Source organism: Ylistrum balloti, unplaced genomic scaffold (assembly GCF_031769215.1).
Source record: "Ylistrum balloti isolate Yb309-2 unplaced genomic scaffold, AGI_CSIRO_Ybal_v1 Utg370590, whole genome shotgun sequence".
Taxonomy (NCBI): domain Eukaryota; kingdom Metazoa; phylum Mollusca; class Bivalvia; order Pectinida; family Pectinidae; genus Ylistrum; species Ylistrum balloti.
Window position 1 is genome coordinate 1555302 of NW_026782366.1, and position 14744 is coordinate 1570045.

At 34.9% G+C, this 14744-nt stretch overlaps 1 protein-coding gene across 1 annotated transcript in view; it reads left to right on the top strand.

The window, feature by feature from the left end:
• The first annotated feature begins 361 nt into the window (after nucleotides 1-361).
• Nucleotides 362-14744, top strand: part of LOC132556802 (chromatin assembly factor 1 subunit A-A-like) — a 53033-nt gene continuing 38650 nt past the window's right edge. The window contains exon 1 of the mRNA XM_060221248.1: nucleotides 362-611. Coding sequence (XP_060077231.1) covers nucleotides 561-611 — 51 coding nt within the window. The 5' untranslated portion in view covers nucleotides 362-560. The remainder of the gene's footprint in view (nucleotides 612-14744) is intronic.

The following is a 14744-nucleotide window of genomic DNA, read 5'->3' on the forward strand; positions in this document are numbered from 1 at the left end:
GAGAAATGATTTTGAAAATAAGTTTTCATTAACTTTGTCGCATAGTAGAGGTATAAATGTATATGTAGTAGTGGGTTAGTGTATCAGTGCGCTGGGAGCTCGGAGAAGGTGTACAGGTACACTACAGGTGTATTATACACAATCTAAGCCCCACTAGTATAGTGTATAGCCAATACGGCAGTAGTATACCTTTACGTACGCTATTTGTACTGGGAGAGTTACCTGTGGTGTGTGGAAAACAAGATACCGTAGGCGCGGATAGCATTGCAGTGTAGCGAACGGCTAAGGGTATTACAGAGAGCACAACCTCAGTGTGAATCAAAACGACAGAATTTTGGACGTAAAAAGTGAATCGGATTGCAAGCCACCATATTCGTCTTCCAGTGTCCAAATTGGATGAATTCTATTTCATTTGTTGTATATGATATTGAGAAGATTTGAAAATGTAGCAGAGATTGCTAAAATGTGATTTTTATTTCGTTTTTGGATTTACGTTTTAGTGTGTGACAGAATGTGGCGTGTTTTTTGTGTGTAGAATTTGACTGGCCTAAACTGCTACCATGGTTACATCGTGGATCTACTCTCTTGTCGTTCTACCACTCATGTTAGAGGTACGTATTCTACAAAATTATATTCACTGAAATAACTTTACACGTTGAATTTATGAGCTTTAATATATTTCTAACTATCTCTGAAATGATTCATAACATATATTCATGTTCCTTTAAATTCATTATGCAGCCACCACAATAAATAATTTGCATCGGTGTTGATTCAGTATTGTTATTCAATACTGCTTCCTACTGTACACTGATGTGCCTAATGTATTCCTTTATAAAAAATGTGTAATTTTTTTAATAATATGTAGTGTGACGTCTGATGCAAAATAGCAATACACTTAATACAGGTGTGACTTCACAAGTGTTTGTACGAAGAGTACACCACAACGATACCGGTGTGTATATGATATTGAATCGATATTACCGATACCATGCAGATCGATCTAGAAAGTGTTTAAAGTAGACACAAAAATATAAACATGCTTTTTCCTCCATCTCCCTTGGTGTGTTAACTATATAAAAGGTTCATTTTCTTTTCTCTCTATTTTAATAACAATACCAGTATTTTTTTTTTTACTTCTGAAATTGACTACTTGGTTGCGTAATTTACATTTGCATAAATTCTACACTACAGACCACAAATAGATTTAATTCAAATACATCATGAATGGTCTGCATTTGTGTGAAAAAAAACTCTTTGCTCGGAATTTTAATTCGACATCGGAAACCATACATCTGTCGCGTAGTTTTATATCTACTTTCAAGAATTCAAGGAATATTTTAACTTAGCTAAGGGAAACAGTAAAATATATATGAATACTTTTATTAACGTCCTTCAATATCGATGTTTCAGTAAACGTTTTCCATCGGTAAACACTGAATTAGTTTTGATGCAGTTATTTTGATATTTATGATTCTAGAACAGGAACAAATGATAACATTGAATCACAATGCTTAATCACCAACACCTTAAATCAACTCCTATGTTTAATATGTAATATTTTCATCGCTAAATATCCAACTGCTTAGATCATGATTAGGTATACATAATGATACTAAATGTCGTCTGCTGGGTGCAGTGTCGACATCACTTTGTCAGGAAAACACGATCCTGTTGTATATTATCGTCTTGTATTTGAAAGACATGATAGATGAACAACAGTATGTCGACTGCTTCTATAAACATATCGATAGGAGATTGATGGCCTCACCCAAAGGGCGGGGATAACAAGGCAATTTTATTGAAAGTCATAAATTTTACACATTCTCATTTATGGTTCAGCTTTATCTTTGTCAGTTTTAGGCTACGAATACAAATAAGGTATTAAAGTGAGCCCCTGTGTTCAAGGTTGGCGATAAAAATCTACAGGATCCCATAGATAATCATAATATTGTTATTAGGAGATAAGAACGTTAAGTGCAGTTTCCGTCTTTTTGTGTGAATGTAGAACATGCTTATCATTACAGTGTATGTACCGCAGGAGTATTGTATAATGATGGCTTAGGGAATAATAATTCATTCGGTTTAAAAACGGTTCTATTTCGTACATCGCTCCTCCCCATAGATGTACATGTGACCCGATGTTGTACATTTGATAACATTAACAATAAGTAGTCATACGTATGGAATAATGTTATTTTATAGTAAATGTAAACATTATATTCAAGTTTTACAGTAATCAACATTTTTCATATCGGATTCTGAAAGCAACAGCGGCTCCACCCCAAGATATAGATAAATATGAATGTGTATATGAACATCATGTATGCGTATTCTGTATATAATCTGGTTATCCGGGCTCTAGGTAGTATGTAATCTTTATCATATCAGCCTCTACCATTTAATGTTAGCAGTGAATATGACAGGAACAGGATAAATAGCGTTCCTTCAGCTCATGAACCACTGATGCCATTTCCGATTGTACATCATTCAGTTAAACATCGCTGTAATGGTATTTTACTGGTCAAAAACAACATTTATCAGTCACTATTAATTAGTATTGGAGATAGAAAAAAGAGCAATTTTCAGCGGGAAACTTAAAACGAAAGAACTAAATGATAGAAATATATATATATATATATGTAGAGTAAAACAGTATACTTAATATTTGAAATAAGGAGTACAACAATAAAAGCAGATTTCTGATCAACATCAAACACTGGAAATCATTTTCACTGTGAAATTAACACCTGAATATTTTATTCAAGATACAGGGATAATACATGAATATACACGGTACAGCATTTTCCCCGTTTGGCACAGTGAACAGATAATTGATTAACTGATGGGTTAGAGGTACATAATTTAGATATGTGTTTGCTAATTGATATTCATTATATTGAATTTGTATCACTGAAACTATTGTGACTTATACACACGTGCTTTTTTAACACGTACTTCTTATATGCTGCAATCAGGCAAACCATTGAAAGTATCCATTAGCGTGCACTATGTTCTATACACGATAAAAGACACACTAGATATTAGCTTTCTGCAATTGCTTCATCTGCTAGGATCAACACGGTAAACATTAAACCCAATACAATTAAGTCTGACAGATGAAGTTCTACTAGAGCAGAACCAAGCATCCTGATGGAATTCTGAATTGTGCCTTTTTAAATTGAAGTAATGCACAGCGAGCCATATAGCGAGCATATGCTCTGCTTCACACGTTAAACGAATGTCATGTTTTGTTTCTGTGTGCGTTAAAAGGTGGCAACATACAGTATGTAGCTCAGTCGATTATCATGCACCCCCTGAGATTATATTTTTTGTCCTGTGAAATGGAAAAAAATATAACTCCAAGTAGTGCGAAAGCCAACGTAATTTCTCACCTAAAGTTGAAAACCTACATTTAGCCTGCTAGTTCGCACGCGTTTCAGTCAGCAGGAGTAAAGTCATGTTTTGTTTCAGATTATTTCTGATACACACAAACATCCGTAAATGTCCATGAAAGACCATTAAGATTTTATGACTATACAATCAGTTGTAACCCTAATGTTGGATATGTGAATAAATGATTTTTTTTATATTCGTCCTAATTTTTGTATCAGTGCAGCTACTCTGCCATTCATATGTTGCTCAGATATTAACATTCTCAGAACACTGCTGTCGTTTGTTGTTCTATTCTTGTTTCATTCAGGAAGATATACTTAATTCTAGAAAAATCATTCATCTACATGCGTGTCACGTCTTGAGGGAATGCCATACGTCTCCTTGAAATTCCTACTACTCCCTTGTGAATGAGAGTACAACTGTTGTTTTTGACGAAGATATCAACTCCCATGAACAAGCCGTCTAACATTATTAATGGTTTACTTACTTGCTACAACAACAGCGCACTGCAGCCGTCATATCACTATCTCTTCTGTCTGTAGGGTTCACATTTCAATTCAATCTGCATTCTTGGGTTGTTTTAATTCAAGGACTGTATGTAGATACTAATATCATACAAATATATTTACCTAATCTTGGATGTCATACCTCACTAACTGGCTCCAGCTTTAATCCAAAAAACCCATTATAATGACCTCTTTTCTGTTGAAGATTCCTAAAATGAATGTAATCAATGCTGTCATTTCTGTTTCATTATTATTTTTATTTACCAGTCTTTATATTACTTCTCTATTTTCTGCACAAAATTATCCTGCATTTCACCTTCGTCAATGTACACCCTGTAGTTACATTTAAGCACCACAACAGCTTGCTGAACAGCCAGGATTGTAACGTGGTCTGGTCCTTCTGATTTATTATTGGCACAATAACATAGAGACTACACTACAATTGAGTTTTGTGAACAAGCACTAGACAAATGATATTTGCCTGAAGAACGGCAAACAGATCGAGCACTATTACCCAGAACAACAATACTCTTTACATACGTGTTGTGTTGCGTAAACACTGTTTAATTTGTAAAATGGTATTGACACACTGGGAAGAGATATTTCATTGTTGATATAGTAGATAAGTTACCAACAATATACAATGTAATAGACTACTACATCTTCAGAATAAAGTGATTGTTTTTTTTTGTGCGGAATATTTATTTATCAGAGTATATATATTTATTTACACATACACAGAGAAATATTCCCTCTGAAGTGATTTCCCCGTATCTAACCTGTCTGATAGGAATCGTAGATATGCATAAATCGTAGTTCATGTATTTATTCACTAAAATGGTTGATTTGCGCTCTGTATACGTCCATGTGAATTTTGTGTCTCTATGGACGTTTCTTGCAGTCTGCCATTAATCAAATAGCAATCGTAATATCGGATGTTTTATAGTGCCAGACGATGGCTATCTCAACACCATGTCATCTCATATCGAGCCCCCGAACATCAATATACGGATTTTCAATGGCTTCTTACACCACTGAAAATGCCTTTCAATAAATCTCACTGTCTGGTTTTATTTAATTTATTTCTGTGACAAACCAAAGTCCTCTACACAACAACAGATACCAGAATTACTCAGCACGCTTCATGACTTTATTATTTCAATTTACAGAAACTTATATTTTGTATAAATGTAAGACAGAGTTAAAATTCGGGTTTTGGGATTACTTGTAATGTCCGTTTATTACTCACACTCAAATCTTGCAGACTTCAGCACCATTACAAAATGTTGATGTGTATTTTGTCAATGGGATGTAATACAATCATCAATCGTTCACGTGCTATTTTCATTTATTCACATAATCTGTTTAACACCTCACTGGCATAGACATGCGCAACAATATTAAGCTGTAAACTTATATTATTCGCTGCACGGTCCCTTCTGTTGATATAAAACATATCAAACTCAATGCCGTTTACATCATGGTGAAAAGAGCTCGTGATGCATCAATATTTTCTCGTCGAATGCACTCAGAACAGATGGCAGTTTGTATCAATTCTCTGTACGAATTGACTTTAATGTCCTTCGTTGGATAAAAAATCCATAGTGCGATTCCCTTGCAGTCCATAAATACAAATGCTTGTGCTGTAACGAGAGACAGTTTGCGCAGAATGTGAGATTTATGTTAGTCTTCATTCGTAATATTTAACGGGTTATCTGTGATATAAATATCATATCAATAAACAGAAAATCTATTATTAACACAGATATTTATTACTCAAAAGTTGTGAATTGAACTAAGATAAAAAATGCATGTTGCTAAACAGTTTAAATGTTCGTACCATCATCTGGGTGATATCGTCCCTCCTCCCATTACCAACATTTGTTTATGTAGCAAACTCTTCATCTGAATTACTAGATCAAAGAAAAACAATTTCCTCTTTATATATGTTTAATTACTTTGCAGAAGAAAGAAACAAACATTTATATGCACTCTGAAATGTATGTTACAGCATCAATAGGTTTGCTTGCAACCATTAATTAAGGAATACGTATGTCTCCTCTCTGGGAAAGTCCCTTATACCGTAGCAAATGCCCAAGGCCCCTTACATCAGTGCAAAATGTCCGTTTCTATCGCCATATGTAATAACATTTTCCCTCATTCGCCTTTATTCATTAAGTAGGAACAGACCCCAAAAATTCTACTAACGATTATATGTCAAAACCACGACAATGCTAATTCCCTTCCAGGTCTACTTAATAGCAATAAAGCCCTGCCAAGGTGGTAACATAATAATAGTATCTATAATACTAGCACGCAATATACCGAATTAACGATACCGCTATGTGCCGTCATGTTCTAGCACAAGGGCATGAATGGTCTACAACTTGACAGAAAACGCAGAGTATATATTACGCATCGATTCGAACCATATCTGCGTTTTTTTCTTTAATCATAAGTTGATATAATCATAAATTGATCTTTTATCGTGAATCGCAAATTTAAAAACCTTTACGTAAAAACGTTCCATAACCTCTTATCCAATTTAACTGATAAGACTGTAGAGGTTTTAGTACCATCGTTGCTTTAAGATTTGCTCGAACTCCACTTTTGGAACTCTACAATACAAACAGCTTTAGACTCAAACCCATATGTGTTGTGTTCCTGTGTCCTTAACGCTGTGGTATCTCTACAGTACTCAGTCCAAACAGCGATTTCTATGCAATACACTCAAACACTACGTGGTGTCACTTATACTCGAGAGGTAACTGGCATGTGTTCGTTCTTCGCGTGAGCGCATGCTGCTTATGTCAATCTCAAGAGGAGGGTTCGTATTATTTCAATATACAAAGACGTTGATCTCCATTATAACAGCCAGGTTTCTTTTGATATACAGCACAAGATAGATTTTGTGTTGAGATGTGTTTTCTTCCTGTTTGCGGATTTTCAGCATCTGTGTTAGTGATGTTGTATAGATAAGATGGTTATAGTTATGCCCCACGAAACCTCTCATAGCCCTCTGTATATATTGACGGGGTGTGGTCTCCCCAATCCGGAGTCATTCACCCTAGGTTTTCACATCAATTATTTTTGTTCTCAAAAAACAATCGTAGTCAGACGTTGCTGTCAAGATACTTTTTTTTTTCAAAATTAAGTCTTGCAAGACAGTGATTGTTCAAACACATTTAATCAGTTTTGTGCTCTACATTAACAGCAGCAAACTGTTCGTACTGGTTAAAAGAAGGACAAAATGACATCTACCTTCAAATCATTAAGCTGTAAAACCTGGTGTACTAATTGTATAGATATATTTATTTCCCTATAATACGTTTGATATCAATATTTCGTACTCATATATTGTATCACACTTGAAAAGGTTTTTTTTGTCATCGCTGAATATGGAGCTCCTCAGAAGGTACAAGATTCTCTGGTTTCACGCCAAGCCCGTCAGTGTTGGAAGCGATGTTCTCGTATCGATCGGTGTTAGTAACCTATCAATTATAAACGCATTTAAAAAACATATAATTTTGTTTGAATCTGCCTAGTTGTTGGCCAACTGTATATCCTGCAAACTGATGAGAGAATGTTTGAAATATTGATGATCAAATTGGACGTTGGAACCAGTATTACATGATGCATGCCATGTGTTTGACATCTTACGTAACATCCCTTCGACAAACTGGCATTACACATATCATATCTACCAAATGAAACAACATTTAAAAAATATATGATATTCCCTGCAGCCAGGATTATATATATAACTATATTTCCTACAGCCAGGATAAATACGTTTAACCTTAACATGACCACGTACTAAATAAAGCATCTTTTCTCTGTTTTGATGTTTTTTAACATAGTAATTTCACATCGTTGCAAGGCACACTATTCTGAAAGCAAAGATTAATATTCAAAAAGGGCGGTTGATATCTGCTCGTAATTAACTAGTCATTAGTTTGACCAGATGTGGAATCTTGAAATAGCCTTCCATTGTTGACACTAAGTCTCAACGATACATTTTACCATACATCTGAAATAAAACGTAAGAGTATTCTTATACGATGGATTAGGTGTTTGAGTCCGTGATTTTGTGTAATCCGCGAAATAAATTCCAACAGGTGCGTGTCCGGTGGTTAGAGGATTAATCTCTAGAACCAGCTTTACTCGATACCGCCTTTTTTCTAAATCGGCTTTGTCAGAGACAGGGAACCTACGTTAAACCAACAGGCTCTTATTTCCAGTGTGTTGTAGGATATAGTTATCGGCAGCGACAGGCCGATTTTCAAAAAGGAGAATTAGATATCTTTACAGATCAGGGGCAAACTAGAGAAAGAGATTGATATTTTGTGCTGGAGTCTGTCGCCTTTACGACTGCGATAGGTTTGGTGTCACGAAACGTCGGGAATAACAACTAGTTCTGTTGAACAGGTTAATGTTCAGGATCGAGTTGTTCTTTTATTACTGACAGAATAAACATAACTCTCTGTGCAAATCCATCTCTTGCAATTTACCAAGCCACAAGTCATGGCATTTTGTAGCAAATGAGCAATTAAATATTCAATACAATTTCCTAATATCCGTCGTTTCATAAGGAAAGTCTCTTGTTCCAACACAGAGCAATGCTAACGAGCACTGTCTGTTTCATCGATCTTCAACGGATCACATATAACGGATTAGGTATGCTGCTGAGTTCATACTCTTACCCATAGGCTTGTCTCAAATTGGGAAGTCGTATTCTGGTTGTCGACATGAGTTGGAGATTATGAATGGAACATATATCAGTTACTGTTAGATTACTCTTTGAACTTAAGATGTTCTTATCTAACGATGTAGATACGAATGTACATAAGGAACCGTTGTCAAAATACTTAATGAAAATGAACTGCTGATAGACAAAAATAAATAGTACAATAAGTCACGAGAACTTGGCGTAATCTGAGCTGTTTGAATTGCATCTGTGTGAAACCATATATAGCTGATATTAGAAAGACTTTTGTCTTTCTGTTGCACGTTTTTAAAATACTTTATATATCTGATAAACTTGCACCGACTGACCGTTCGGGCTGTCTTATATGTCTTTTAGCTTTGGAATGTGTCGCTTCTCCGTAATCAGTATCGTGTCGCTCATGCAAGCATTACAAACCAGAGTGCGCCGTCTACGGTATTTTGGACCTCAGACTTGTGGTATAGAATTAGGCGAGGGAATTTGCTACCTTTCACTTTGTTAATTCAGCCTTACCTAATAGATATTTTAAATACGGGTGAAAAATATCTGTTGATGATTTTTATCATGAGCTGCCGGTTCGTCGGTTGGGATTAACACAAGTCAGCTTAACGCCTTCAATCTGACGTTGGCTTTTTATCTACATAGACATATTTTGAATAATGGAATGTTCTGAAGCTTTGGGATAATCACGTTGACGTCAGCATAACACACGATACATTTCATTTCAATGAACTTTTCAATCTCTAAATTGAACATTGATTTTAGTTTTACTGAGTCAGTAAGCTTGGGATGCTTAGATTTGTATGGTCGTGATAGAACAAGCAGCGGCTCTTAAACGTAACATAACTCGCCAACACAATCGCCTTATTGATTATATGTAACGTTGTTCAAATCTTTATCATTTTGTCGCCAGTGACTTGTTAACATGTGTAATTTAAGAAAGAACATGATATTTAGCAGGCAAGACTATTACATTGTCCTGGGTAGTCAAACATAAAGAGACTAATGGTAGTATAATTTATAAACATACAGAAAGCGTTAGTCAATCTTATCGCAGGGACAGAATTCCGTCTCTAAATAGGCGTAAATATTAAATCCTTAAGTGAAACCTAAACGAAAGTGTCAATAATTAATGGAACCAACTGCCGGAAAGTATAGAATTCCGGAAAACAGTTTATAAGAGAGAGAATGTTTACCAAGGGTCATTGAGTGTTTGCACGTCTATTAACTTGTGACTTCTCTCGAACGTTTGTAAATATACTAAACCTGAAAGATAAACAAAAGATCATGTGGTTCTAAAGTCAATATTACATGTGGCGCAACTTGTCACATTATCGATTCCGGAACTACTCACCCATGATGTTTTAGTAGGAATATAAGAAGGACAGTTTGTCCGTCCTACATATATAAAAACTGACCGGAACTACTTTCCCATGATGTTTTGATAAGAATATATATATAAGTTGGACTGTTTTTCCGTCCAACATGTAAGAAACTGACCGGAACTACTTACCCATGATGTTTTAATAGGAATATAAGTGAGACTGTTTGTCCGTCCTACATATAAAAGAACTGACCGGAACTACTTACCCATGATGTTTTAATAGGAATATAAGTGAGACTGCTTGTCCGTTCTACATATAGAAACGGACTATTTTTGAAGCGTAGATGTTTTACAACAGTCCGGAACCAATTTTTTATGATACATTATCACATTGACTGTTATCAAATTGTAATACGACTCTGCTTTTAAGCAGATAAAGTCGATAAATGAATTTGTACGGATGTGGTTGAATTGCCTAATTGTACGGATGTGGTTGAATTGCCTAATTGCATGGATGTGGTTGAATTGCCTAATTGCATGGATGTGGTTGAATTGCCTAATTGCATGGATGTGGTTGAAAGGACTTATTGAATGAGAGCGGATTACCTTTACATTGAACAGATAGGTAGGGTAAACCTCTCTGACACACTGGGACGTGGCAAATGTATCAGACATATATTCACAATGTTATGGGAGTATTTCAAGATTTTAACAAGATCTTTGTCAAAATTCCCTTTTAGATCGAAATGCTTGGCAAGTACTAATGACTTAGCACTTAAGAAAAGTTCAAACATTAAATTTGATCTAACTCTCTCATGATTCGTTCGTTTAATGCGTTTTTAAATTAAAATTAAACCTGATACTATTCATTATTAAACAAACGGATTTCAATAAACTATATAACCACATGCTTTTTAGCATCTTTTATCCTAAAATAGTTTTTTCCCCAAATATACAGCCGTTATTTGTATACCTATACGACAGAGGCAGTGACAGACCAGTAGACCTATATATCGCGTGAATATTTTCTCTGTGTGACTGTATAGCATTAATCCAGGACCTATAAATCTAAATTCATTGCATATAGATGAAAATGAAATTTTGCGGATGAGGAATTACTTTGAAAAGGAATTTAATATCACAAATAATAAAATGTCTACCCTAAAAACAGCAAGACTTGCCAGTAGGGAAAGCCATTCACTTGTATCTTTGCGTCGATCTCCGCCAGATACGCGGTTACAGGATGGGAACTGGAATTTTACAGAATATCGTTACAATCTCCTATCCACCGGAAAGAGTCAATATTTGTGCTTTTATACCTTATCATGAATCTATCGAATAAAATAAAACAGATTTTTGTTAGTTATTACATCTAGTGCGGGAGTAGCAGATGAAATGTGGTGTAAATGATGTGTTAATCTTACGAAGTCTGCGATAAATACACTGTCTACAGGAGGGTTAGGGCTAGGGATATACAGCTGACGTCAAACGTCAGGAGAATGTCATTAATATATGGAGTGATATGGTGTAATTTGTAACCCACATGCTAGATTACATTCCGAAGTATTCTGTTTTAAATTTACAACACAAAGCTAATTCCTATTTTTGGAGTACAATAATTGCTCAGGTAATTTCAACAAACAAACAAACGTTATGTGAAATCTGGATACTTCTAAAGGGGTGTAGTAAACATATAAAATCGCTTTATATGAATAAACTGCTCGTCGAACATGATGCCCGTTTATAATGACTTCTATACGAAACAAGCAAACAAACGAACAAATGACAAAACTAAGCTAGACATCAATTAATACTTTGTGGTTAAGGTTTTTAAAACAACCAGCTTGCAGTACATATGACAATGCAATTACCTGCAGATGTTGATGACCTTAAACTTGTAATGCAAATAGAGTAAGGTGTTGATATATGAGTTTCGGTATAATTATGGAATCTACAATCTCTTTTATCAACTTTGATTTATATCATCCTATATCTAACTGTTCTGATTGATGGCACATTTTTGCTCTCTTACATATTCTGATATACTCTTCTACATGAAATGACTGATACAGTGCAATTGAAATCTTGCTTGAGTTCAGGATGTTTTCCATGACTTCATAAACTTGTGATTTTTATAGCCCAAAGTCATCTAGTCCACGTAGTATAGTTTCTGCTATATTTGTACGCTAGACTGATGTCATGAATTGTGTTCATCTTATAAATCGGTGTGACTTGTGTGGTTCGTGGGCTAGTAACTCGCATGTCAATCTATCATCCATTTGTTCCAGAAAACCACTAAAATATATTTATAACTACGCATTCCATTGTTAAAATACGCACATTTACTTCAATTTCCTGCACCTAATCCATCTCAATATGTTAACTCGTAGAGATGTCAGCAGATTCAAACCCACAGTCATCCCTCGTTATGATTTTATACAAACGCAGCTGACATTTGATTCTAATGAGCTACAAGTCTTTCGTTGTGGTTACAAGATGCGCCAGCTATGACAGGTAGCAGCATTTATATTTTAAACATACGAAGTGAAACTTCCTTGATCTAGAATCCATATAAACTAGAATAATTCATATTATTTAATTCCAATTATGACTGGTTTCTGTTTTCTTCTATTTTTTAAAAAAATGTAATCTCTTCCTAATATAGATATAATATAGGGTTATTTTATCTTCAGTGCTTATACCCATCCAAAACTTTAAACATTACATTTTGATCCATCACAATCATGCAATAATCGCTATGCCACGCAGACGATGACACATATTTTTATTTGACCGAGTAGTAAAAGATAAGAATGATAAAAATGATTTTAAAATAATGCAAGGCCGTTAAAATGAAGCTTTGTGCTACAGAAGATTAAATCTCTGTTCGGTATGGCGTGAAGAGAAATAACATTAAGAAAATACAGTGATAAAAGATTGCATTGGATCTATGTATGTATTGCTGAAATTTCTTTGAGACGTATATTTGTCGCCCCCAAAGAACAGTTAACTATATAATTTTGGCAGGTTCTCATAACCAGGTATTTGTACCTGGATGCTATTTGATGCAAATGTAGACTGAACTGACATTCTGCATGCTGGAAAAGCATTCTTTATTTTATCTTTAAGTTTGTCTGTCTTTGATAAGAAATGCCTCAATTATTTTGATAGAGTATCTGCGTTTCATTGGTTAGAAATCTAGACCATGCATTAGACAAATGTTGAGTCAAAAATAAGTTCTTTATTTTATATAAATAATGTATAAAATTAGCAAATGAAACTATTAATCATCCGACCAATCTGTAAGATGGCCACTGCTGAAGAAAATGTCCATTTCCCGATAGAACAAATCAGAGTAAAAGTTTCTCTATACCCCTAATGGAATACCATTTTAGACTGATATCCGAAAAATGTCTAATAACATAACTAATGATGGAAATCCTTGCTCGGTCGAACTTTTCAGACGGACGAGATGCAAATAACATGCAAATAAGGCAGCCTTCAAATCCCATAATGGTTTGCGCATAGCACATGTAGTGACGACAACAACATGAGCTCGACATTATCCCTTTCTTGGTAAATAATGTTGTCAGCTTCAAAAAGTACTATAGTATCACTAACGTATACCTTGGTAGTGTCTGCAATGATATGGTGATATTGTAAGATGTACATGTCTTTGCGTCCATACTCTAATACATTTTGCCGATCACTTAGTTAAATTTATGTAGGCCTCGTTCTCGATACACATCGTCACTATTTAAAATAAAGTTTGAGATCGTGCTATTTTTAGGAATACTTTCTCCTAGATAAGCTGGACACTAGATCGTCTGGTTAAGAAAACAGGAATAGACAACAGATAGCAGTGCCTATATAGGCGAAGAAAGATAAAATTTCGTCTACGTTTTATAAGATGAGTGGAGACCACGTTTAAGAAAACGATATCTAGATGATTCTTACCATCCCTAATTGAATAATGTAAGACGATATGCGGGCAAAGCAATTTTAAGTCCTGGTAACTTATATTCTCAGAGTCATTTAAATTTCCTCTTGGGTCGTTAGCTTTGAAATTTCACCTTTTGTGATAATTTTAATCTTTTATCTTTAGCTATCATGATAGTTTATATAGCCGGTAATCGTGGCCTTTGACCTAACAAGGTAACATTGAATTTACCTTGCCCAAGGCTGACCTTGACCTTTATCAGGTAGGTCATTCTTCTAGCCACAGGTTAGTAAGAATGAGCAAACGCATAAGATTTTCTGAATCCAAAATTTTATTTGTCAACTTGAATTCCATTGAATAAGACTGCCTTAAACAGCAGGTTTTGGATGAATTCAAAATTGTGACCTGCTAAGAAAGTTTAGGATATCACCGTTCCCAACACCATAATAACACTTGACATTTGTATAAAATAACCAGTCAATACTTCACTTAAGTATAAGATTGTGTTGTTGAAACCACTTTTTTCTTATCTAAACAATGTGAAACATCAAACCTTATTTCGCTTTCAAGTGCAGTTGAAATATTAAAACATGCTTAATCGAGCGGGTTGTGAGTGCTAGGATATAATGTATACACAAGACCAACAGATAAGGATTAGCGACAGACAAAATGTAGGTATGATATAGCTGCTGTCGATACAAATCACGGAAACCGAAGATAAAAAGGCGGGTAACACTGATTTAACTACAAGCTGGTATATATATTTGGTATGATTATAATTCAGTAAGAAATATATCGATATTTCTTTCATGAAATGTCTCTCCGATTACATTTCAAAACTTTCTTTAGGAA